The following is a 25,310-nucleotide window of genomic DNA, read 5'->3' on the forward strand; positions in this document are numbered from 1 at the left end:
TTGCTGCATGTATGTCCCTGCTTCTATTTCAGAATTTTTATCCACTGTAAGCCTTCACTGTATCTTCTGCCTGCTCCTCAGCCTCCTATAAGTATCCTTAGCCAGAGCACTGACTTACGTAGGAGATTCGGTACTCTGCACATACCCATATTATAGTCATTGATGGCTCAACTACCTTGTGATTCACCATGGCCCAGGGGCTTGTTCTGCCAGAATAGGCACAAAGCCAATCATTCTCCAATCTGAACTTCCTGCTTACAAAATTAGCCTTCATTTGATATTGTCCAGTTTGTAAGTACCTAATTTATCCAGGTTATTTTGACTTCCGTTTCCAGTATTTCTGGCACACAAACAAATATATACACAATACATCAGTAGTCATAAAGTTTATTTAATGGGACTGGGTCCCAGAGTGACCTCTGAAGGGTTAACTGGTAAGTGCTATCCTGCACCAGCACCATACCCTTGATGTCTCTGACCTTCCCACCATCTGACTGTGGTATCATATAAGCTAAACTATGTTTCCCTGGGTTGTTGCTGATTATGTTATTCATAATTAAATCAACAGCATGAGAAAGTCAAGATATATGTGCCCTGTTTCCTCCAGATCCTTACAATGTTCTTGAAAAAATTAGGTTACATTGATGAGATTCGGTTTTCCATACAGCTGTCATTAATTTTTACCCAATGCCCTAGGTTCGCTTATAAATTAATATTCTGGTGATGTATATTTTCACATATCCCTCCCTCACAGTGTGACTGTGTCTTCTTATTTATTGCAAATTCCACACATATATATTCATCTCTTCATCATTTTGGTGGGAACACACAGATTAATACAAGTACAGTGTTCAGAATTAAGGAGAAAGGAGTTCCATACCTTGTATTAATTGCTTTTGCCACCAAATTTTAAGAAAGATAGCAATAAATAGGAATATAACTAAAGAAGTCAACACATAGGGGAAAGGGATTCATAAGAGTAATAGTTAAAGGGTTGTCAGATTGGGAATTGTTCAAAAGGAGGATATGTTAGTAGCTAGTGTTTGCACCACCACCAGAAATGTCCAAATACATATGGGACAACTGCTTAGTAAACATGTTTATAGAGGTTTAGTCTTCAAAGGACATTTGAACTAGAGACTGCTTCCTAGTTCTCAATGATTATCATCAACTTTAGTCCTGCTCTCAAGCAAAGGAAGGGGTTTAAGCATACAGTGATCTGGAAAGTACCAATCAGAAACCCCTGCTCAATGAGACCTCACTGGCAGTCCCAAGCTACTGAACATGGCTCCTGGGATGACTCAACAATCAGAGAGATGACGACACTGCTCAAGTTCAGTTGTCCATAGTTTCTAAAACTATGGCTCTGTTGGTCATTGCTGAGAAAGTGAACCAGGCCAATCACCTAAGGGAGATCCTTTTTTCAACTTCACACAACATGGGATAGCCTCCCCAATCAACCAAGGTCAAGCTGTCCTATAAGTCATCGATAACAGCATCCCAGACCTATGCCAGCTTACACTACTACCATAAACACCCACCTGTTTTTTCCATTCTCTCAGGATTCAGAAAATATAACATACACATCCCCTTATATTAAATAATTTCATTATTTTTATTGAAGTATAGTTGATTTACAATATTATATTGGTTTCAGGTATATAGCACAGTGATTCAGTATTTTTGCAGATTATTCTCCATTAAAAGTTATTACAAGACAATGGCTATAATTCCCAGTGCTATCAATATATCCTTGTTGCTTATCTATTTTATACATAGTAGTTTGTGTCTCTTAATCCCATACCCCTATCTTGCCCCTCCCTCCTTCCCTCTTCCTACTGGTAACCACTAGTTTGCTTTTTAATCTGTGAAAATGTTTCTGTTTTGGTCTATACATTTGCTTGTTTTATTTTTTAGATTCCACATATACATCATATCATATAGTATTTGTCTTTCTCTGACTTATTTCACTAAGCACCTTATTTCACTAGGTCCATCCACATTGCTGCAAATGGCAGAATTTCATTCTTTTTTATGGCTGAGTAATATTCCATTGTATACATATACAATATCTTCTTTATCCGTTCATCTGCTGATGGATACTTGGGTTGCTTCCATATCTTGGCTATTGTAAATAGTGCTGCTATGAACACTGGGTTGCATGTATCTTTTTGAATTCATGTTTTTGTTTTTTTTCAGATATAAACCCAGGAGTGGAACTGCTGGATCATATGGTAGCTCTACTTTTAGTTTTTTTGAGGAACCTCCATACTTTTCTCCATAGTGGTTGCACCAATTTACATTCCCATCAAAAGTGTACAAGGGTTCCCTTTTCTCCACACCCTCGCCAACATTTGTTATTTGTGTTCTTTTTGACAATAGCCATTCTGCCAGGTCTGAGGTGATATCTCATTGTGATTTTGATTTGCATTTCTGTACAAATTAGTGATGTTGAGCCATCTGTATGTCTTCTTTGGAAAAATGTCTATTCAAGTGTTCTGCCCATTTTTGATTGGGTTTGATTGTTTGTTTTTGGATATTGAGTTGTAGGAGCTCTTTATTTTGGATATTAACCCCTTGTCAGCCATATCATTTGCAAATACTTTCCCCCATTCAGTAAGTTGTCTTTTTGTTTTGTGGATGGTTTCCTTTGCTGTGCAAAAGCTTTTAGGTTTAATTAGGTCCCATTGTTTATTTCTGTTTTTATTCCTTTGCCTTAGGAGACAGATCCAAAAAAAGTATTTCTACAGTTTATGTCAAAGAATGTTCTGCCAATGTTCTCTTTTAGGAGTTTTACGGTTTCAGGTCTTACATTTAGGTCTTTAATCCATTTTAAGTTTATTTTTGTATATGGTGAGAGGAAATATTCTAATCTCATTGTTTTACATGTAGCTGTCCAGTTTTCCCAGCACCACTTATTGAAGAGACTGTCTTTTCTCCATTGTATATTCTTGACTACTTTGTCATAGATTAATTGACCATAGGTGTGTGGGTTTATTTCTGGGCTTTCTAGTCTGTTCCATTAATCTATGTGTCTGTTTTTTGTGCCAGTACTGTGCTGTTTTGATTACTGTAACTTTGTAGTATAGTCTGAAGTCTGGGAGGGTGATAGCTCCACCCCAAATCATCTGAAATTCCTTTTAAGTCACTGATTTCTCCAGTGCTTAGACCAAGGACCATAGACTTCTTAGTCCCCCAGGATTTTCAGGTCAGTGAAGAATTGGGACATAGGCAACGAGTATACAGATTTTTATGAGAATTTTTTTTTTTGAGAAATATTACTGGACACTTAAATGGAAGGACTTTGTCATATCCAAAAGTTAGGTCTCCCAAGCTCAGAAAGTAGGAAGTAAGACCTTTTAAGGTCAAAATCTCATTGTGTACAGTTCTGTTATTTTCATACTGATTTTTTAAAATTTATTATTTATTTATTTTATTTATAGCTGTGTTGGGTCTTCGTTTCTGTGCGAGGGCTTTCTCTAGTTGTGGCAAGCAGGGGTCACTCTTCATCGCGGTGTGCGGGCCTCTCACTGTCGCGGCCTCTCTTGTTGCGGAGCACAGGCTCCAGATGCGCAGGCTCAGTAATTGTGGCTCACGGGCCTAGCTGCTCTGCAGTATGTGGGATCTTCCCAGACCAGGGCTCGAACCCGTGTCCCCTGCATTAGCAGGCAGACTCTCAACCACTGCGCCACCAGGGAAGCCCCATACTGATTTTTTTAGGCATGAGACTAACAGCAGAAGTTTCAGAGATTAAGAGAAGTTTTGGGGGACAGGTAGGCCTCTTAAGTCAAATAATTCTACCTAAATATATATGGTGCTTTTTAGTTTATAAAGTATTTTATGGAGATTATCAGATTCAAATTGTCTAAATCATGCTCCTGAACCTACATTCAATGAATCATGCCAAGATGTTTGAGTGTTAGAAGTAGTAACGGTGGTCTTTTCCCTAATTTGACATGACGAAAAAGTGCCAAAAGATGAAAAAGAGACACATTCACATGAACAGAATAAAGGAAAACAAACCATATGATCATCTTGAGAAGTGCAGAAAAAAGCTTTTGACAAAATTCAACATCCATTCATGATAAAAACCTCTCAGCAAAGTAGGAATCGAGGGAAATTTCCTCAACCTGATAAAGGACATTTTTAAAAAATCTACAGCTATCATCATGCTTAACTGTGAAAAACTGACCACTTTTCCCTTAAAGGAACAAGGCAAGGAAAAAAAAAGGCATAGAGATTAGAAAGAATAAAGTAAAACTCTTTGTAGATGATGTTTATACATACAGAAAATCCTAAGGCATCTACCCAAAACTTACTGGAGTTACTAAGTTACTTTAGTAAGGTTGCAGATGAATTTTTTAAATTGCATATATATGTGTATATATATATATATATATATATATGTGTATATATATATATATATATGTATGTGTGTGTGTGTGTATATATATATATATATATATATATAGCATATATATAAAACAAAATTTGAAAATGTAAAAATTGCCATTTACAGTAGACTTTAAAATGTAAAATACATAGGAATAAATCTTTTAAAATGTGTACAAATCATCAGGGACTTCCCTGGTGGTCCAGTGGGTAAGACTCCGCACTTCCAACGCAGGGGGCCTGGGTTCAATCTCTGGTCAGGGAACTAGATCCCACATTCATGCTGCAACTAAGAAGCCTGCATGCCGCAACTAAGAGTCCGCATGCCGCAACTAAGAGTCCACACACCACAACTAAGGCCTGGAACAGGCAAAATAATAAATAAATTAATTTAAAAAAATATGTACAAATCATCAATGCTAAAAGCTATAAAACACTGCTGAGAAGATAACAACAACACTGCTGAGAGAAACTAAAGACCTAAATAAATGGCAAGATATACCATGTCTATGGAAGATTAATATTGTTAAGATGACAGTGCTCTCTAGATTGGTAGATTCAATATTGTCCTGATCAAAATCCAACCAGGCTTTTTGGTAGAAACTGACAAGTTGATTCTAAAGTGTATACGAAAAATGCAAAAGATTCACTTTGCTGTACAGCAGAAACTAACACAACATTGTAAAGCAACTATACTCCAATAAAACTTAATTAAAAAAAAAGAAAGAAAATGCAAAGGGCCAGAATAGTTGAAAATTTTTGAAAAAGAACAAAGTTGAAGGGCTTACACTACCTGATCTCAAGACTGATAAACTACAGAACTGAAGATAGTGTGGTACTAGCTTAAGAACAGACAAACAGATAGAACAGAGTAGAGAGTTCCAACAGTCCACTTGATTTACAAGAAAGTACCAAGGCAATTCAATGGAGGAAAGGAAAGTCTTTTCAATAAATGGTGCTGCAGTAAATGGATAACTGTATGAAAAAGAAGGAGCTCAATCCCATCTCACACCGTACTCACAAATTAATTCAGGATTGATCACAGGCCTAAATGTAAAAGCTAAGACTAAAGCATCTAGAAGGATAACAAAGAAGAAAATCTTTGCAACCTTGGGGGTAGGTAGAGAATTATTAAGCAAAACATAAAAGCAGGCTTCCCTGGTGGCGTAGTGGTTAAGAATCTGCCTGCCAATGCAGGGGACAGGGGTTCGAGCCCTGGTCTGGGAAGATCCCACATGCCACGGAGCGACTAAGCCCGTGAGCCACAACTACTGAGCCTGCGCGGCTGGAGCCTGTGCTCCGCAAAGAGAGAGGCCGTGACGGTGAGAGGCCCGCGCACCGTGATGAAGAGTGGCCCCCGCTCTCTGCAACTGGAGAAAGCCCTCGCACAGAAACAAAGACCCAACACAGCCAAAAATAAATATAAATAAATAAATAAATTTATTAAAAAAAAAAACATAAAAGCACCAACCATGAAGAAAAAGTTATAAAGTAGACTCATTAAAATTAAAATCTTCTATTTATAAGAAAATGAAAAAGCAAGAGATACACTGGGGGAAGATATTCACTACACATATATCTAACAAATGATTTGTGCTCAGACTATCTATCTATCTATCTACCTACTTATCTACCTTCCTACCTTCCTACCTATCTTATCTATAATGTCTACAAATCAATAGTAAAAAGACAACTCAAAACAAAAATGGGCAATATACTTGAAAAGACAGTTCAAAAGGAAAATGAACAAATGGTCAACAGCATGTGAAAAGGTGCTCAACATCATTAGTCATCAGGAAAAAGCTAATTAAAAGCACATAGCCATACAATTTCACATCCATCAGGATGGCTAAAATTAAAAAGACCACGGGACTTCCCTGGCAATCCAGTGGTTAAGACTTCGCCTTCCAATGCAGGGGGTGCAGGTTCAATCCCTGGTCAGGGAGCTAAGATCCCACATGCCTCGGGGCCAAAAAAACAAAACATAAAGCAGCAGCAATGGTGTAACAAATTCAATAAGGACTTTAAAAATGGTCCACATCAAATGTAAATTGATACAGCCACTATGGAGAACAGTATGGAGGTTCCTTAAAAAACTAAAAATAGAATTACCATATGATCCAGCAATCCCACTACTGGGCATATACCCAGAGAAAACCGTAATTCAAAAAGACACATGCACCCCAATGTTCATTGCAGCACTATTTACAATAGCCAGGACATGGAAGCAACATAAATGCCCATCAACAGACGAATGGATAAAGAAGTTGTGGTACATATATACAATGGAATATTACTCAGCCATAAAAAGGAACGAAATTGAGTCATTTGTTGAGACATGGATGGATCTAGAGACTGTCATACAGAGTGAAGTAAGTCAGAGAGAGAAAAACAAATATCGTATATTAACGCATGTATGTGGAACCTAGAAAAACTGGTACAGATGAACCGGTTTGCAGGGCAGAAGTTGAGACACAGATGTAGAGAACAAACGTATGGACACCAAGGGGGGAAAACCGCAGTGGGGTGGGGATGGTGGTGTGCTGAATTGGGCGATTGGGACTGACATGTATACACTGATGTGTATAAAACTGATGACTGATTAAAAAAAAAAAAAAAGATAAGTGGTTGCCAGGAGATGTGGGGGAGGGGAACGAACAGGCAGAGCACAGAGGATTTTTAGGGCAGTGAAATTACTCTGTAGGATTCTGTAATGGTGGATACATGTCACTATACATTTGTCCAAAGCCACAGAATGCACACCACCGAGAGTGTACACTAACATAAATAATGGACTTTGGGTGATAATGATGTGTCAATATAGGTTCATCAAATGTATCACTGTAGTAATAAATGTAAAGTATGTACAATGTTAAAAAAAAAAAAAAGAAGAATTAATACCAGTCCTTCTTAAACTCTTGCAAAAAAGTGAAGAGGGGAAAATACTGCCAAACTCATTTTGTAAGGCTAGTATGACCCTGATACCAAAGCCAGACAAGGACACTACAAGAAAAAAAAAAATTATACCTAATATCCCTGATGAACACACATGGAAAAATCTTCAAAAAAGTTTAGCAAACTGCATTTAACAGTACATTAAAAGGATCATACACCATGATGAAGTGAATTTATTCCATGGATGCAAGATGGTTCAACATCCACAAATCAAGAAATGCGATACACCACATTAACAAAATGAAGGATAAAAATCAAATGATTGGGACTTCCCTGGTGGTCCAACAGTTAAGACTCTGCACTCCCAATGCAGGGGGCCGGGGTTCGATCCCTGGTCAGGGAACTAGATCCCGCATGCCGCAACTAAAGATCCTGCATGCCGCAACGAAGATCCTGCACACTGCAATGAAGATCCCACGTGCCGCAACTAAGACCCAGCGCAGCCAAATAAATAAATAAATAAATAAATATTTTTAAAAATCAAAAAAAAAAAAGGTCCACACCAAAAAATAAATAAATAAATAAACCCTAAAATACCATTAAAAAAAAAAGACCAATACCAAGTATTGGGAAAGACGTAGGAGTATAAAATGGTACAACCCCTTGGAAAAGTCTGGCATTTAAACATACATCTATCCTATGATCCAGTACTTCCACTCCTAGGTATTTATGCAGGAGAAATTAAAATACATGTCCACAAAAAGACCTGTATGATAACACCATATGCTAGCGAGCATGTAGAGCAAGAGGAACTCTCACTGCTAGTGGAAATACAAAATGGTACAGCCACTTGGGAAGACAGTTTAGATTGGTGGTTTCTTACAAAATTAAACATATTCTTATCATACGATCCAGTAATCGCCCTCCTTGGTATTTACCCATAGGAGTTTAAGACTTACGTCCACACAAAACCCTATACACAAGTCTTTATAACAGCTTTATTGATAATTGCCAAAAGTTGGAAGGAACCAAGATGTCCTTCAGAAAGTGACTGGATAAACTGTGATTACTTAGCATTAAAAAAAAAAAAAAAAAAGCTATCAAGCCATGAAAAGACATGGAGGAACCTTAAAAAATGCATTTACTAGGTGAAAGAAGCCAATCTGAAAAAGCTATATACTGTATGATATACAGAGTGTCATACACTCTGAAAAAGGCAAAACTATGGAGACAGTAAAAAGATGAGTAGTTGCCAAGGGTTAGAGGGGAGGAAGGGATGAACAGGCGGAGCACAGAGGATTTTTAGTGTTACTCTGTATGCTACTGTAATGGTGAATACATGTCACTATACATTTGTCCAAACCCACAGAATGCACACCACCGAGAGAGAACTGTAATGTAACCTATGGACTTTGGATGATTATGATGCGTCAGTGTAAGGTCAACAACTGTAACAAATGTACCACTGATTGGGGATGTTGATAATAGGGGAGGCTATGCATACGTGGACGCAGGAAATACATGAGAAATCTCTTTGGGAAACTGTACCTTCTCCTTAATTTTGTTGTGAATCTAAAATTGCTCTAAAAGGTAAAGTGTATTAAAAAAAAAAAAGGCTTGTACACAGTTAGGAAATATTTCTTAGATATGTAATTAGAAGTGCAAACCATAAAAGAAAAGAAATTGATATCTTAGACTTCATCAAAATTTAAAACTTTTTTCTTTAAAAGGTGCCATTAAGAAAATAAAAAAATAAGTCAAAGATTCATAGAAAATATTTGCATGTCATATATCTGATAAAGCCCTTGCCTCAGAATTTAAAAAAATATTTGAATATTTTATTTCAAATATTTTTATTTGAATATTTTAAAGAATATTAACAATTTTTTGAAACTCCATATGACGATGGTGACAACCCAATTAAAAAAATGGGCAAAAGATTTAACTAGATATTTCACCAAAGCAGATATATGAATGACTAATAATAATAAGCACATGAAAAGGTGCTAATCATCATTAGTCATTAGGGAAATGTAAATTTAAACTGTAATAAGGGAATTCCCTGGTGGTCCAGTGGTTAGGACTCCGAGCTTCCACTGCAGGGGGCACGGGTTCAATTCCCAATCAGGGAACTAATCTCGAAAGTGGCATGGCCAAAAAAAAAAAAACCAAACAAAAAAAACACATAAACTGTAATAAGATACACTCATACAGCCATTAGGATGGCTATAATAAAAAAAACTAACAATATTGAGTGTTGGCAAGAATGTGGAGAAGTCAAAACCATCATACATTGTCAGTGGGATTCTAACATTGTACAGCCACTTTCGGAAAACAGTTTACCAGTTTCTTAAAAAGTTAAACATAAACTTACCATATAATCTGGTAATTACACTCCTTAGAATCTACCCAAGAGAAATAAAAATATAGGCCCACACACACCTGTACATGAATGTGCACAGAAACATTATTTATAACAGCCAAAAACCAGAAACAATTCAAATGTCCATCAACTAGCGAAGAAATAAATGAAATGTGGTTACATCTGTAAAACTGAACTATTCAACAATACAAAGGAACAAGCTACTGATACATGCTGCAAATGGATGAACTTCAAAAATATGATGCTAAGTGAAAGAAGCTAGACACAAAAAACCTACATATTCTAGGATTCCATTTATAGGAAATATCTAGAAAAGGCAAGAGACAGAAAGTAGGTCAATGGCTGCCTGGGCTTAGGAGTGGGGACTTAAGCTGGCATGAGGGACCTTTCGGGATGATAGAAATGTTCAAAAATTAGATTGTGGTGATGGCGTACAAATCTATAAAAATCATAGAATCGTACACTTACAATGGGTGGATTTTATGGCATGTAAATTGCACCTCAAGAAAACCGCGTTTTTAAAAAAGGACTTGTAAAAGAATGTTCACTGTTTTATGAAGCAGTTTCCTTCATAAAAGCCCCAAACTGAAAACAACCCAAATGGTCTTCCAGGCAGAATGGACAAATTAATGGTGGTATAATCAAAGAGTGGAATATTAGCTATTAATAAAAAAGAACAAACTACTGAAATATACAACATGCATGAATCTCAAAAACATGTTGACAAAAGAAGCCACTTTTGTTTTCCTATTGTATACTGTATTCCATTCATAAAAGAGTCTGCTGTTTGCTGTAGACAACCTCTGAATCAATCACACTTATTTCCAGAAAGTATGGTGTGTGTGTGTGTCTATTTGGAAGTCATAACATGTCAAATACTTAATATAAATGAATGGCTAATGATTTAATATTTAGTTTAAAATGTTTTAATTATGTCATGTGATACACACAAATATATCTAATATATGTATGTTATTTAACATAATCAAACTCATTCTTTCTGTGCATATTCATTCACTCATTTACTCCAAACATATTTATAGAGGGCCAAGAATATATTTCTGGCATCCAAGTTCAAACTATGACTCAATCACAAATACAATGTTGATATTTCACTTTTTCTTCACGACAGAATCTGAGTGTACCTTTCAGAATACAGTTTATTTAACATGAGTTTCCTGGTCTGCTCCTGGGAGGAAAAAGTGTTACGAACCTAACAGTCACAGACTTATGGAGCAAAAACAAGTGTGGGGCCCGACAGGAACAGCAGATTCAGGACTAGTAAGTGAGGCTGTCATTTCAGGCCTCCACGAACTCCCCGTCCTGCCTGCGCCTGCCGCTGGAAGGCAAGCTAAAACATGCAAACACACCCTGAAGGAAGCTGCAGCCTGGTCAGTGGACTCAGGACTCAGGCCAGGAGGAAGAAATGCCACCATCACAGGCAGCTACCCACCCTTCAGGTAACTTCCCTCTCACTCCCCAATCCCCCTGGGAGTCACACCTTAGAATCTGCTCTAAGCTGGGCCTTGACGTGTGTGATGATGAACAAGGCGTGATTGCTGCTCCCCAGAGAATCTGTCTAGAGACCACACTACCCAGTGCCCGGGAGGGTATATGTCAGGGTACTTCCTATACTCCTCCTGCATTTTAAAGAGTGTTTAGAATGTTCATGCCTTTTGATCCAGTATCTCCACTCCAGGAATTCATCATAAGGGAATAATCAGAGCTGAAGGAAGTAATTACGGCCTGAGCAGCTCACTTCAGCATACTTATAATAGCCTCCAGAACACTCTCCCACCCCAAAAGGATCAGAACAATTTAAATGCCTCACAGTAAGGAAGTAGTCAAATGATTTATGACAGTCATAAGAAGGATACTATCTGTAGCCATGAAAGACAAGCTCTTCAGAAAGATTAAAGAACGAGAAAATGCTGACAATACAATGTAAGATGACAGAATTGAGATAAAAGCTGTACATATCAGGGTTTCTCACGGGAGAGATACTGTAAAGGAATTCCTCATGCCTCCCAGAGATTCTGCTGAACCCTGAGAATCAGTGTAACCGAGAGGAGTGAGCTGTCATCCTCAGACAGTCTAACGGTAGGGGCTGGGAGGCTGAAAACCAGTGGTACATAGAGTATTATTCCCATATTGGGTAAACCCGAAAAATGTATGAATATACACAGATCAGAGGTAATTAATGCCAGGCCACCTGTGACTGGTAAGGTCATGGCCTTGCAGACCAATACTTCTGAAGCTCGAATGTGGATCTCGTTAAAAGCTGGATTCTGATTCACTGTGTCTGGGGTGGGCCTGAGCTTCTGCACTTCTAACAAGCACCCATTGCTGCTGGTCTGCAGGACACACGGGATTAGCAGGCCGCAGAGGCAAGGACAGCAATGGGAAATGGCAGGGGCTGTGGAGGGAAACCCCGTCCAGAACAGTCAGAAGGGAGCAGCTCTGTGGGCTGTGAGCTGGGGTGGCGAGGGCCATGAAGGCAGTTCAGCATCTCACTGGAACACCTGGCTGGGAGCGGAGGAGGAGAAAAAAAAGGAGGAGGAAGGCAACAGTTCCATGAAGGAGGAGGAGGGAGCCCACCAGTCCAGTGCCCCGCCTCCCCCTGAGCCCCGCTGGCACCTCCGTGAATGGGTCTGGGCAGGAGCTGTCAGCCGGGCGACCTCTGCCTCGGCTGCTGGCGGGGGACTCTGGGGGGGAGGGGCTACCCCTCTGTTCAGCCTCCCTGGACACAGGGATGCTTTCAGCTTCCCAAGAACACCTCAGCTCTCACTGTCCCCCCTCCCCTCCCCAGATGTCACCACTCCCTATGACTCCTTAAGGGCATAAGGAATAGGAACACAGGTTACTTCTCTGCTAAAGTAGAATGCACAGCCCACTCCTCTGTTCCCACTTCTGGGCTCACCTCTGGCCTGAAGCTCAGTTCACTTGTGTACCTCTCCTGACAGAGAGCAAAAGGCAAGAGAAACAGATGCAAACAAATAACCCCGCGCCACTGGTCAAAGATCAAATTGGACAGCCCTGTTAAAAGTACAAAATGCTCTGCAAATACAGGTTAACAGCACCTCTCTTATTTCTCCAAGTTAAAGGTAAACCCCCTGGGGTACCTGGTCTTTGATTTCGCCACTAAAGGGCAGGTCGGACACCGTACTTCACGGGGCCTGGGTCAGGACTTCGTATTTCTGTTAGCTCCTGCCAGCCTGCCTGTGAGGAGGGCACGTCCCCAGCCGACAGAAGCGGCACCGGAGAGGACTCAGGGGCCGCGAGCCCTGCCGCCGAGACAGGGGCATCTGCCCCATCTGCCCCCCCCCCATCAGGGGCAGGCCGGGGACCCATCTCCCTTCCAGGGTCACCGCGCATTTCAATCCCCAGACGACAGGGCCAAGCCCCAGTTCCCGGCCCGTCCTCGCCATCAGTTCCAAAGCTGCGCCTCCAGCAAAGCCCCTGCTGGCACCCGTCACGGAGGGCGCTTCCTCAGGCCACGAGGCAGGCCGGGCTGCCTCTGAAAACAGGCAGGTCAGAGCTGGACAGCGTTTCTACCCTGCAGCCTGCCTTCTAAAATTCTCGGGGGGGGGGTCCCCCAAATAAAGGCAAAAGCGAAGGAAGGCAGGGCTCCAGCGACGGCAATAGCAACGCCCAGGGAACCCCTACTCCGCGCCGGGCCCTCCGCGCGCCGCTTCGTCCTCGCAGCCCTGTGAGGTAGGTGTGAGCAGGACTTCCATTTGACACGGGAGAAAACTGAAGGGCAGAGTGGTTAGGAAAACAGGTCAAGGTCACACTGCGAGGTGGTGGGAGAACCAGGAAGACATCAGCCGCCTGGCGAGGGTCCACGCTCAGGGGCGCCACGCTTCACCCGTGTTTGCCGCGGCCGGTCATCAGCCTAGTCCCCTTGCGGGCCGCCTGTTTGACCAGGGAGTAGTCATCAGCTACCCGAGAGCGCGCCCACACCCCTGAGCCCCAGAGCGCCCCAGAAAGGCCCCGACCAACCCGCCGGCCTGGCCCTTCGGAAAGCCCTCAGCCTCTAGCGTCCTTCTTCCAACCACACAAGGCAGCCCGCCTGCAGCGCCCCCCACCCCGTGCCACGTCGCTTCTCACACTGGGGTACGCACACACCTAGACCGACAGCTCTAGTGACAAAGGTCTCAAAACAACACCTGACGTTACCTCAAAACCGCACGGCAAGGTTCCATCTGCACTTCCTCCTCTCCGCCTCCGCCTCACCCATGCCCACACCTCCACACAGAAGCCACGAGGACTCAGGACTCGGGGAGAGGAAACAAAGACCTAAACAGCAGCCTCCACTGCAACGGAACTCCACAGACAGGCAGAGGCGGGAACATCTGTCCCACGGCCCTTAAGTGAAAGTTTCAAGATGAGGAATCAGGCCACTCTTGGACTTGCACCCCAGGAACCTCTCAAAGGCTGGACTAGGGCGCCTCAGTCCCTCCTGCCTGCGGAGCTTTCCGACGGGGCCATGCCTCAGTGGTGTGTAGGACAGATCTGTCACCAGCTGGAGAGGGGCGGGCAGAGGAGGGGGAGGGGAGTACCTTCTGGGCCCCTCAGAGCAGAGAGCCAGGGCACAAGCTCAGGATCCCTCTGGATCCCGAAGTAAGGCTGCTTAAAGACGGAGGGTTTCTTGGTGGCCCACCCCTACAGGACCCTGGGGAACCCCCCAGGTACACAAGACCCATCTTCCTACTCACAAAGAGTCAGTGGTTTGGGGTTTGGGAGGCACTCCTTTTCTCTGCTGCAGCGTACCCACACATGTACTCCATTTTTATTGTACTGCAGGGGTAGTAAGCTCTAAAGTTCTATGTAAATGAGTAACACAGACAGGGTGTGAGAAAAATGATGACATACCTTGTATTTTCTGTCATAGAATCACTGCAGAGTAAACACAAGAGTCTTCATTCTCTCAAAGGAATATGCTCTTTCCCTTTTTCTTGGGACAAGAGCCCTCAAGCTCTCTTGGGTTATTCCATTTTGGGGAGATGCACACGTAGGAAGACCTCTTACTGTAAGAAACAATGGTGCAAGTGCGATGGTCCCCTGTCTCAAAGATGGGGACCACTATAGGGAGTGGTGGGGACCAGGGGGAAATGGAGTACACTACCCTTCTCTAGAGAGAAGCCTGCTCCAGTACCGCCTTCAGGAATTCTTGGGGGCAGAATATTTGAAATCTCCCAATTGTCAACATTGGCTCAGCTTTGTCTTTGATTTTCCCAAACTCTGCGCTGGCCTGATAAAACATCCTTGTTGGCTGAATGTGGCACATGGCCCCAGTTTGTAACCAGGGAAGTTGAGGGTGGCAAAAAGATAGCTTGCCTAAACTAACTAAAGAACTCTTGGGTGTGGTAGCTCTGCTGTCTGCTAGAGTTTGGACCAGCACAGAGGCTGGAAATAACGTAAACTCTAAGGTCCAACAGATCTGAATTTGAATCCTGGCTCTATTTTTACTAGCTGCCAGACCTCAAGTGAACTACTAACCTCTCTTAGCTACAATTTCATCCACAAAATGGGTTGAAAATACCCAATTTAGAGAGCTTTGTGAGAATTAAAAACATGTGTGTGAAGTTGACTTGAACTCTTAATGGATGTTAAATTTCCTTCCCCCATATCTCCAAAGAAACCACCTGGCAAGCCTTCGCTTCTTTAGATTTTCAAAGTTCTCATCTGCTAAAAACTAAAATAATCCTCCAGCACCACTGCTGAACCCCACAGGATGGGATGAAGTGATGTAGATGAGAGCAGAGTGCTTACAAATTAGAAGAGGATTATTGACTGGATTGCCAACGCCCTTTCCTCTCATTTCCAGGCCAACAAAGCAGTATGTAATTTGCTTTTCTAACGTGTTTATACCCTTCCATAACATGATGTGGGAGAAGACGGTGTCACATCTGTGGTAATTCCTTAAAATGGCTATTAACAATCAACTCTCGAGAGCCCACCCAAATCTACCATCCTCTCACAGAGGAGAGCAAACATGAGGTCACTGCCTGTTCACTTAAGAGCCTGGCAAGTTTCTTTCCTCTCTCCATGTTCTTGTCTCAGAGAACGAGGTAGAAAATAAAGTCACTTAACAGTTGCATCTTTCTTTGATTCACACAAAGAAAACTGTCACAAGCCAAACAATTTCACTTAAGTACCATCATGAATTCACTATGATATTTTCCAACAGTAAGGGGATTTTTGTTGGTTCTCTCATTTTCCCATGCACTATGAGGAAACCAGGACATGCTTTGGCGTTTCCTCAACTGAATCTGACTTAAAGCATCTTTACAACTTTTTTTATTCTAGTTAATCTACATGGGCAAGGTCTAGGCTGAGGGGATTCATCTAACACTTCAACTTTCAGCTATCACTGATATAATTTACTTGACTTGTTTTCTCTTAAAAGCAAGGAGGCATTAAAATCAGTTCCACGGTATCTACTAAGAAATGTGGGTTTATCTTTCAGGATTATGCCTCCCTTTCCTCCCTCTATTGAACTTTAATAGCTCCCTCATAAGATCATCACTTTTCCAAATTACTAATCAGGCATGATATAATGAGTAGGAATTATAAGATAAATCCAGAGGGGGCAAAAATAAGCAAGTTGGATGAATATATAGATATAAGTTCCCAGGTCCCTCCTCTTGAAAGCAGGGTTCTTGGAAAAGAATGCACAGAAATTTCAGGAGCCAGTTCTTTGCTAAATATTTACACTGCATGATACCTGAAACAAACAAGGTAAGGACAGGAAACAGGCCACACACACAGATAAGATCTCTCTCGGGTAATAAGTAGAGCTCCACTCACCTTGTGATTCATTTTCATAATGTTGACTTTGTATTGATGTATACAGTGCTTCCAAAAGTGTACACAAAACCTAAGTGTGTACGGGAGTGTTCACTACTCTGAGCTCTGTTTTTTGATGAGCATAACTTAGAAAGGATTTGGGCAGTTCAGAAAAATTGCTAACACATTTTACACAACCTGTCCATTTGGAGACAACTCAACCCCTATGCTCGCTAATACCCTTTGTATAAAAAAAAGCTGACCCAGCATCCACCTGCATCAACTTGATCCTCTCAGCTTTGTCACACTCAGCAAATACTCTATGCCTTCGCAACAAAATAAAGCGGCACCCCTGGGAGGGAGAAAAAGACTTGTTATGAGTCTGCAGACGCAGCCTTTATAACCAGCTAACAAAGAGTGAGGATCTGTGGAAGGCTTTGAATCTAGAACCACTAGTGTTACCTTCCAAATCTACCTTCTGCAAAAAAGCTCCACAAGTGGTGTTAACGTTGAAAGGAAAATGCCAAACATACAAAAGCGGAGTCAAGAGTACAAGGCAGTCCATACCCCAATACCCTTCATCCATCTTCAACTATTAACAATTCATGGCCAATCTCCCTTCACCTTGTTCCCCCTCACTTCTCCACTAGCAGCCCTCCCCAAAACTGGCTTATTTTGAAGCAAATCCTCAACCTGTATTTCAAGTTTAGAATGTATTTCTAACAGATAAGGGTTTAAAAAAAACCCTAATCATGATACAGTTACCAAAAGTAACTAAACAAAACTAATATTCTTAATACTAAAAAACAACCAGTACAAATTACCTCTATTGGCACAACTTTAAAAAAAACTATTTTCATCAAATCAGGACCCAACCAAGGTTTACACATAGCATTGCCGCCTTCTGTCTCTTAAATAGTTTTTAAACCACAGGTTCCCTCTATCCCTGTGATTCTCATAGCAGCCAGGCGGATCCTCACCTGCAATGCCCAACAATTCTGTTCTAGAGATAACCACAAAGAAACTCCAGTCTTAGGGGCTGTCAAGAAAAACTGTGTATGTTAGTCGTTTTATAGTTAAAGAAGTTTAAAAGTAACCTGAAAAGCACAAACGAAATTGATCTGACTTGAAGCCATGAACAATTCTGAGATCCGAACACTCATTCAAGTGTCCTTTGCAATTCTGGTCTGTGGTGGATTTATCTCCGGGGTTTGAGCGACCCCCCCGCCCCCGCCCCGGCCCTTACCCGAGTCATTTGCACAAGCAAAGCAATGGGGCGAAGCAAGTGCGTTTCCTCCCAGCTGGACCTTCCTCCGCAAGCCGGGTCCTCGCGGTCGCCTCCGGAATGCGGGGGGCGGGGGACCCTGCTGCCACCTCCCGAGGCCACCTGCCCAGGTGAAAAGAGGAGTTTCATTGAGCCAACAAGTTCCGGAGGGCGGTCCCAAGTTATTTAGAGAGAATTTTGAGCCATCCAGGCTGGGCACAGAGGAACCACCCAGAACGCCACGGTCTCAGAGAACAACCAACCTGAAAAGCCCTCGGGCTTAATCCCAATGCCCGGCGCAGGCGGGGGCACCGTCCCCAACGCCCGAGGGCCAAGAGAGGGGACGCAAAGTCCGCCCCAACGAATACACGAGCATGTGTGTCCATGACTGTATGCCCACCTGTGTGTGCCAGGAAGGAAAGTTGCACACACTGTTTCTAAAACATCACCTGTTTTACAATGTTTAATAGCTCTCTCCCCTGGAAAGGGGGTGCGAGTGTCTGGATGTGAGTATACACCCAACCTAGGCCACCAGTTCCATCCCCGCACCCCACCCCCGGGTCCAAACCCGGGACGGACCCATGGCGCGAAGGCTACGATCACCCCCCAGCCGGAGCGCGGCGTCCTCGGCTTTCAGTCCAGGGCCACCACCCACTCCAGGATCTCTGAAGTAATAGAGAACCCCAGCCCCTGAATCCCCGGGAGTGAAATTCCTCTCCCTTCCCGACGCGCAGAGCACAGCCAGGGAAGCGGGGAGCGGCGCGGTGCCATCGGCCCCCCCACCCACCCCGGAGCTCCGGGTGGGGAGGGAAGCAGCGGCAAGACGCCAGGCGCGGGTCCCCGCAACTCACCCGAGGCGCGGCGGCTCCCAGCTCCTGGCTCGCGCTCCGCGTCCGCGGCGCTGGGCGCCCAAACAGACCCGCGGCGAGCTCGCCGCCCGGGCACCTGCCGCGCCCGGCCCCAGGTGACCGGGGACAGGCCGGGGCTGAGAGCACGGCCCCGGGGACCCCGCAGCAACCCCGTGGCGGCCCCGCGCGCTGCTACCAGGAAGTGCGGATGCAATCCTTTGAGCGCGCACGCCCCGTCGCGACCCCAGCGGGAGACTGGCCGGAGGGCGCCGCCTGCGGGCGGGGCGGCGAGAGGCGTCCAGGCCGCCACCCAGGCGCGCGGGAGAGGGGCCGGAGTCGAGGCTAGCACAGGGGACGCCCCGAGGGTGTAGGATGGAAGATGAGAGCCCCCCGCCCCCCCTTTTGCGTGCCGGGCCTTCAGATACTCCCACCCCCAGCCCTGCCCAAGGAGCTCCCATCTCCTCAGCAGGGTGGGCACGGGGCCATTGCAGTTTCCTCCAGATGAGGGTATACATAGGGCGACAGAACCTGATATAAACAACCACCTGTAATGCACTATGAATTCACATTTAAAATAAAAATCCGCAAATTGCATATTTGGAAATAGCACACTTATACTGCATTGCCTTTCTTTGTGTCAACATTACTAATTTGTTATATTCAACAGGTATTTGTTGAGCACCTACGACTTGCCAATCATTTAAACATTTAAAATATAGCGCAGGGAACTCCCTGGAAGTCCAGTGGTTAGGACTCTGCGCTTCCACTGCAAGGGCCACGGGTTCGATCCCCGGTTGGGTAAATAAGTGCCGCATGCCCAGCGGCGCGGCCAAAAACAAGAAAGAAGAAAAGAAAAACCCAGCACAGTTTCCTCCTCCTCCTTTTCCTGAAGAGGGTTCAATAAGTGGAGTGGGCTGGCCCTTTCTTAACCTCCCAGAAAGCTTTTACTGGTCTTGCAAGGAACTTAGCAACAGCCTGCCCAAAGGTGCAGTAAGAACTGAACCGTGATAGAAATAAGTGTGGGCTGCTAGAGGGCCTGAGGAGCCGCTTGACCCAACCTGGGGAGGTCAGAGGAATTTCTGGAGAAGGGGACATGTGTACTGAGTCCTGAAGGACTACAGGATTCCCCAGGATGTGAAGTGTTTCAGCCAAGATTCCACTGTGAGCAAAGCCAGGAGCCAAAAGCTGGCCAGAGAGTGCATGTTCTGACAGAGGAAGAGCAAGTGAGTCAGTATAGCTGAGAAGAAGAGGATGTGAACTGAGTTAGAGCAGGGGGTGTGGGGACCAGATCATGTTCCTATCAAAAATAACAGCTGCTGACATGTATACACTGACGTGTATAAAATGGATGACTAATAAGAACTTGCTGTATAAAAAATAATAATAATAACAGCTGCCGTCTATGGAGTGTATAGCATAAAACAGGAACTGGACATGCATCACTTCAAACTATATGGTAGGGTTATTATTCCCCTTTAAAGAAGAGGAAAACGAGGACCAGGAATGTGAGGTGTCTTGCTACTGACAGGGCTGGAGGAGGTGACTCTGAGGAGACAGCCTGCACTTTTAATGGCTCTTTCCAGGCCAATCCAGGAGGCTGAATTATCTTCAAATGTTCTCAGCATCCTCAAGTATCCCCAGGTGCCCACTGCTGTCTCTCCATTCCAAAGCCTGTGTCAACAACTGCCCTCAGACCCCCGCCCGTCTAGAACAGATGCCAGAGTATACGGCTGTGTACACCAGACTCTTTCCCAAGGGGAACTCGGTTTCAGGGGCTGGTGGAGGGACTGTGGAAGAGCCCTTTCTTGTTCCCTAATAGCCATTCTCTCCTTCTTCCATAATAATAGAATTGAAGCTGAGCCCAAGCCTGCTTAGAACAAAGACTACATTTCCCTTCCTCTCTTGCAGCAAAATATCAACACATCAACAGTGGTGCCCAGAGCCCCTAGAATCCATTTGATCCAGCAGTACTTCTGAGGCAGCTGTTTCCTCCCCAACATCTTTGATCTGTCAGATATTTTTCATGGGGCAGACACTGCTTACTGTCTCCTCAATATCCAATCCCCCTTCTTCCTTTCGAAGAGAACTCGGATTTTGTTCCAGGAGGCGATGCGCCGGGCTGAAATGCTCACCTTCCCAGAAGTCCTTGCGGGACAGTCACATGGCTCGACTGCTGAGGTGGAGGGGGAAGTTAGTTGCTTAGAGAGTCCTGAGAAGGTTTTTGCTTTCCTGAAGCGGTCACCACCGCTTTTCTCCTCCTGTTTTATTCTGGCTGTGAGGTTGCTGTGAGCTTGGAGGGCGAGCAACCATTTGATGACCACAGGACAACACACAAGAGAAAAGGAGGAAAAGCACCTGCTGCAGACTGCTGAGCTCCAGACTTCTTATTACATGAGAAAAATAATCCCCTTACTTTTTTTTAATATAAATTTATTTATTTTATTTATTTTTGGCTGCGTTGGGTCTTCATTGCTGCGCCTGGGCTTTTTCTAGTTGTGGTGAGCAGGGGCTACTCTTCGTTGTGGTGCGCGGGCTTCTTATTGCGGTGGCTTCTCCTGTTGAAGAGCATGGGCTCTAGGCTCATGGGCGTCAGTAATTGTGTGGTGTGGGCTTCAGTAGTTGTGGCGCACAGGCTTACTTGCTCCGCGGCATGTGCGATCTTCCCGGACCAGGGATCCATCCCTTGTCCCCTGCATTGGCAGGTGGATTCTTAACCACTGCACCACCAGGGAAGTCCCCCCTTACTTGTTTAAAGCACTGTCGGTTAAGGTTTGTTGCAAACAGTTGAATGCAATCCTAATGGATACGCTATTCTTTCCAAAGAAAAGCCTCAAAAATCAATCCGCCAACCCTACCTAATACAGTGTGATAGCAGAAAGAGGGTGGGATTTGGCATGAGACAATCTATGAGTTTCAGCTCTTCCACTTATTTAGCTAATGACCTTGGGCAATTTTGTAAAATTAGATTACGTATTGTAAAATTAGAAATTGTCATCAAAATACAAGGCATAGTGCTTCCTGGTATATGGTGAGTGATTAATAAATGATCAGTTTAGAGCCTCCACCAAATGGATGTCTGGCCAATATGTAGATTCAGAATCATATATCTACTTACCAGTTTCACCCCTTAGACAAATCTTTTGTCTATTCAGCTCTTAGATGCTTTGTAATAGCAAAGTCAATCTTAAAGTTTCAGTAAAAACCAGCCCTTGCCTAGCATCTGGTTTCCTCATCTCCTAGACAATATACACTCTACCAAAAATTTTTAAAAGGAAAAGAATAGAAGCATAGACTTTGTAGTGACCAGCCAGGAATTACTGGTACACTAGTTTAGCAGGTACATATGCATATTTCTGTTTGACTCTCTTTTTTTAAATAAGAAACTCTAATTTCAATGCTTTGAGGTTTGTATTTTTAATTACCAAGCAAGATGTTTTAATGGTCCAAAAAATATGCATTTGTTGAAACTACAACTTATCCCTTTATGCTGAAATTGAATAACATTAAAAATTACTATCATTCACTTTGGCTTTTAATTTTTTTTTTAATTTATTTATTTTTGTCCGCGTTGGGTCTTTTGTTGCTGCGCGTGGGCTTTCTCTAGTTGCAGCAAGCGGGGTCTACTCTTCGTTGCCGTGCTTGGGCTTCTCATTGCGGTGGCTTCTCTTGTTGCGGAGCACGGGCTCCAGGCGCCCGGGCTTCAGCAGTTGTGCCTCATGGGCTCCAGAGCGCAGGCTCAGTAGTTGTGGTGCATGGGCCCAGTTGTTCTGCGGCATGTGGGATCCTCCCGGACCTGGGATCGAACCGGTGTCCCCTGCATTGGCAGGTTGACTCCTAACCACTGCGCCACCAGGGAAGCCCTTGGCTTTTAATTTTAAAAATAATACATTCTTTCAATCACTACAGAAGTTTTTAAGTTAAAAAAAAAAAGTACCATAATTTATTTAACCTGCCTTCTGTTAATGGACATTTAGGTTATCTCTAGTTTATCTCAGTTACAAATGACATTGCCTTGAACATCTTTGACCCTACACTTTTGCGCATTTGTGTAATCTGACCACATCTCCCCACTTCACAGCTTGCTCCCCAGGTCCAAGCCCCGATCCATCTCTTGACTGGATTGTTGGAATAGCCTCCTGAATGGTTCCCGTTTTTGTCCATGTCCTCCTTCAACCCATCTGCAACGCAGCAGCTGGAATAGTCTTTTTTTTTTTTGGCCGCGCTGCACGACTTGCGGGATCTTAGTTCCTCGACCAGGGATTGACCCACAGCAGTGAAAGTGCGGAGTCCTAACCACCAGACTGCCAGGGAATTCCCTGGAATAGTCATTTTAGAATGTAGGTCAGATGTTGTCCCTCTCTGGTCAAAAGTTTCCAGTGGCTTCCCTCTCATTCAGAGTCAAAGTCAAAGTCCTTCATATACCCTGAGAAAACCATAATTCAAAAAGAATCATGTAGCAAAATGTTCATTGCAGCTCTATTTACAATAACCAGGACATGGAAGCAACCTAAGTGTCCATCAACAGATGAATGGATAAAGAAGATGTGGCACATATATACAATGGAATATTACTCAGCCATAAAAAGGAATGAAACTGAGTTATTTGTAGTGAGGTGGATGGACCTAGAGTCTGTCATACAGAGTGAAGTAAATCAGAAAGAGATAAACAAATACCATATGCTAACACATATATGTGGAATCTAAAAAAAGAGAAAGAAAATAAAATGGTCAGAAGAACCTAGGGTCAAGACGGGAATAAAGATGCAGACCTACTAGAGAATGGACTTGAGGACACGGGGAGGGGGAAGGTAAGCTGGGACAAAGTGAGAGAGTGGCATGGACATATATACACTACCAAACATAAAATAGATAGCTAGTGGGAAGCAGCCGCATAGCACAGGGAGATCAGCTCGGTGCTTTGTGACCACCTAGAGGGGTGGGATAGGGAGTGTGGGAGGGAGGGAGATGTAAGAGGGAAGAGATATGGGGACATATGTATATGTATAACTGATTCACTTTGTTATAAAGCAGAAACTAACACACCACTGTAAAGCAATTATACTCCAATAAAGATGTTAAAAAAACCCCACAAAACCAAAGTCCTTACAATGGCCTATAGAGCTACACTGTCGGCCCCCATTGCCGTTACCTCTCTGTACCATCCCCTTCCATACTCCCCTCTCTGCTACAGCCAGATCAGGAGCTTCCTTGGTGGTTTGTTTTTCTGTTTTAATATGCCAGGTAGACTTCTGCCTCAGGGTCTTTACACTTGCTATCTCTTTTTGGAACTCTCTTCCTCCAAATAACACATGACTTAATCCTTCACCTTTTTCAGGTCTTTACTTATTTTTGTTTTTAATAGTTAACAATTATGGAGAGGTTAACATGGAGAGGCATCTGGTCCTAAGTGTTTTACATGTATTACTTCATTTAATCATTACAACCACCCTAAATTTTATGATCCCCATTTTATAGATGAGGAACTTGAGGCACAGAGAGATGAAAGAATTTGTCCAAGACACACAGCTCGTAAAGAACAGAACCAGGATTTGAGTATTCAAAGCCACTACACTTTACCATACTTGTGGTAAACGGAGAACCTCTCAGGAGCTGCTAACATCCTTTCTGCTCAAGAATCTTGCTCAAGCAGGGCTTCCCTGGCGGCACAGTGGTTGAGAGTCTGCCTGCCAATGCAAGAGACACGGGTTCGAGCCCTGGTCTGGGAAGATCCCACATGCTGCGGAGCAACTGGGCCCGTGAGCCACAACTACTGAGCCTGCGCGTCTGGAGCCTGTGCCCCGCAACAAGAGAGGCCGCGATAGTGAGAGGCCCGCGCACCGCGATGAAGAGTGGCCCCCACTTGCCACAACTAGAGAAAGCCCTTGCACAGAAAAACGAAGACCCAACACAGCCATAAATAAATAAATAAATAAATAAAAATAAAAAATGACTAATACTCTTAAAAAAAAAAAAAAAAAAGAATCTTGCTCAAGATCTGAAGAGCCACATTTCTTGGTAGCCTGGGTTTTGGAGGTTGTAGTTATTTCCTTGCTTATATAGATGGACTTGTCTAAGCTTTTATTGTTGTTTTCTCTCGTTCATTTCAGTATATTTCCTGGAGAAGCCCAGCATTACACACTGTACTTCAACTTTACCAGAAATCTTTAGTAGCATTATTTTCAAGAAAATTGCAAAGTAGCTACTGACTCCCCTACCCTGGGCCCTGTCCAATTCAGTAGCCACTAGTCACTTATGACTATGAATTAAGTCCTTAAAATATTAGTAGTCCAAATTGAGATATGCTGGAACTATAAAATACACATTGTATTTCAAAGACTTAGCACAAAAGAAAGAATGTAAAATATCTGGATAATAATTGTTTATATTGATAACCTTGTTGGAATGATAATATTTTATATACACTAGGTTAAATGAAATATAATATTAAAATTAATTTCATTTGTTTCTTCTTTTTATAAGGTGGCTACTAAAAAAATGTAAAATTAATACGTGTGGCTCACATTATATTTCGATTGGGCATTGCTGCTCTAGGGTTTCCTTTCCTACAGCTATGGTTTAGGCAAGCAGGGGGAGGGCAGCATAGACGCACAAAAAAGTGATTTAATTATACTGGCGGAGAACTTGCTGAGAGGGAAACAAAAGGCAGAGGTAGTATGCTCGAGACACAGGACAGACCCATCACATTCCCTCAAAACTTTCCCCACGTGGGCGCTTT

General features: G+C 43.3%; 1 protein-coding gene across 15 annotated transcripts in view; it reads right to left on the reverse strand.

The window, feature by feature from the left end:
- Nucleotides 1-25,195, reverse strand: part of GPR160 (G protein-coupled receptor 160) — a 127,257-nt gene extending 102,062 nt beyond the window's left edge. For 10 of the 15 annotated variants that reach the window (XM_082394202.1, XM_082394211.1, XM_082394214.1 and 7 more), the window contains exons 1-3: nt 18,578-25,195; nt 17,709-17,849; nt 14,546-14,700 (exon numbers count right to left, since the gene is read on the reverse strand). In XM_082394202.1, the coding sequence (XP_082250328.1) occupies nt 14,567-14,700; nt 17,709-17,849; nt 18,578-19,169 (867 nt within the window). In that variant the 5' untranslated portion in view covers nt 19,170-25,195 and the 3' untranslated portion in view covers nt 14,546-14,566. The remainder of the gene's footprint in view (nt 1-14,545; nt 14,701-17,708; nt 17,850-18,577) is intronic. The other 5 variants (XM_082394209.1, XM_082394206.1, XM_082394201.1 and 2 more) reach the window with 5 other exon arrangements.
- Between the last annotated feature and the right edge of the window lie 115 nt (nt 25,196-25,310).

This window comes from Balaenoptera borealis, assembly GCF_965194805.1.
Source record: "Balaenoptera borealis genome assembly, chromosome: 5".
Lineage (NCBI taxonomy): Eukaryota > Metazoa > Chordata > Mammalia > Artiodactyla > Balaenopteridae > Balaenoptera > Balaenoptera borealis.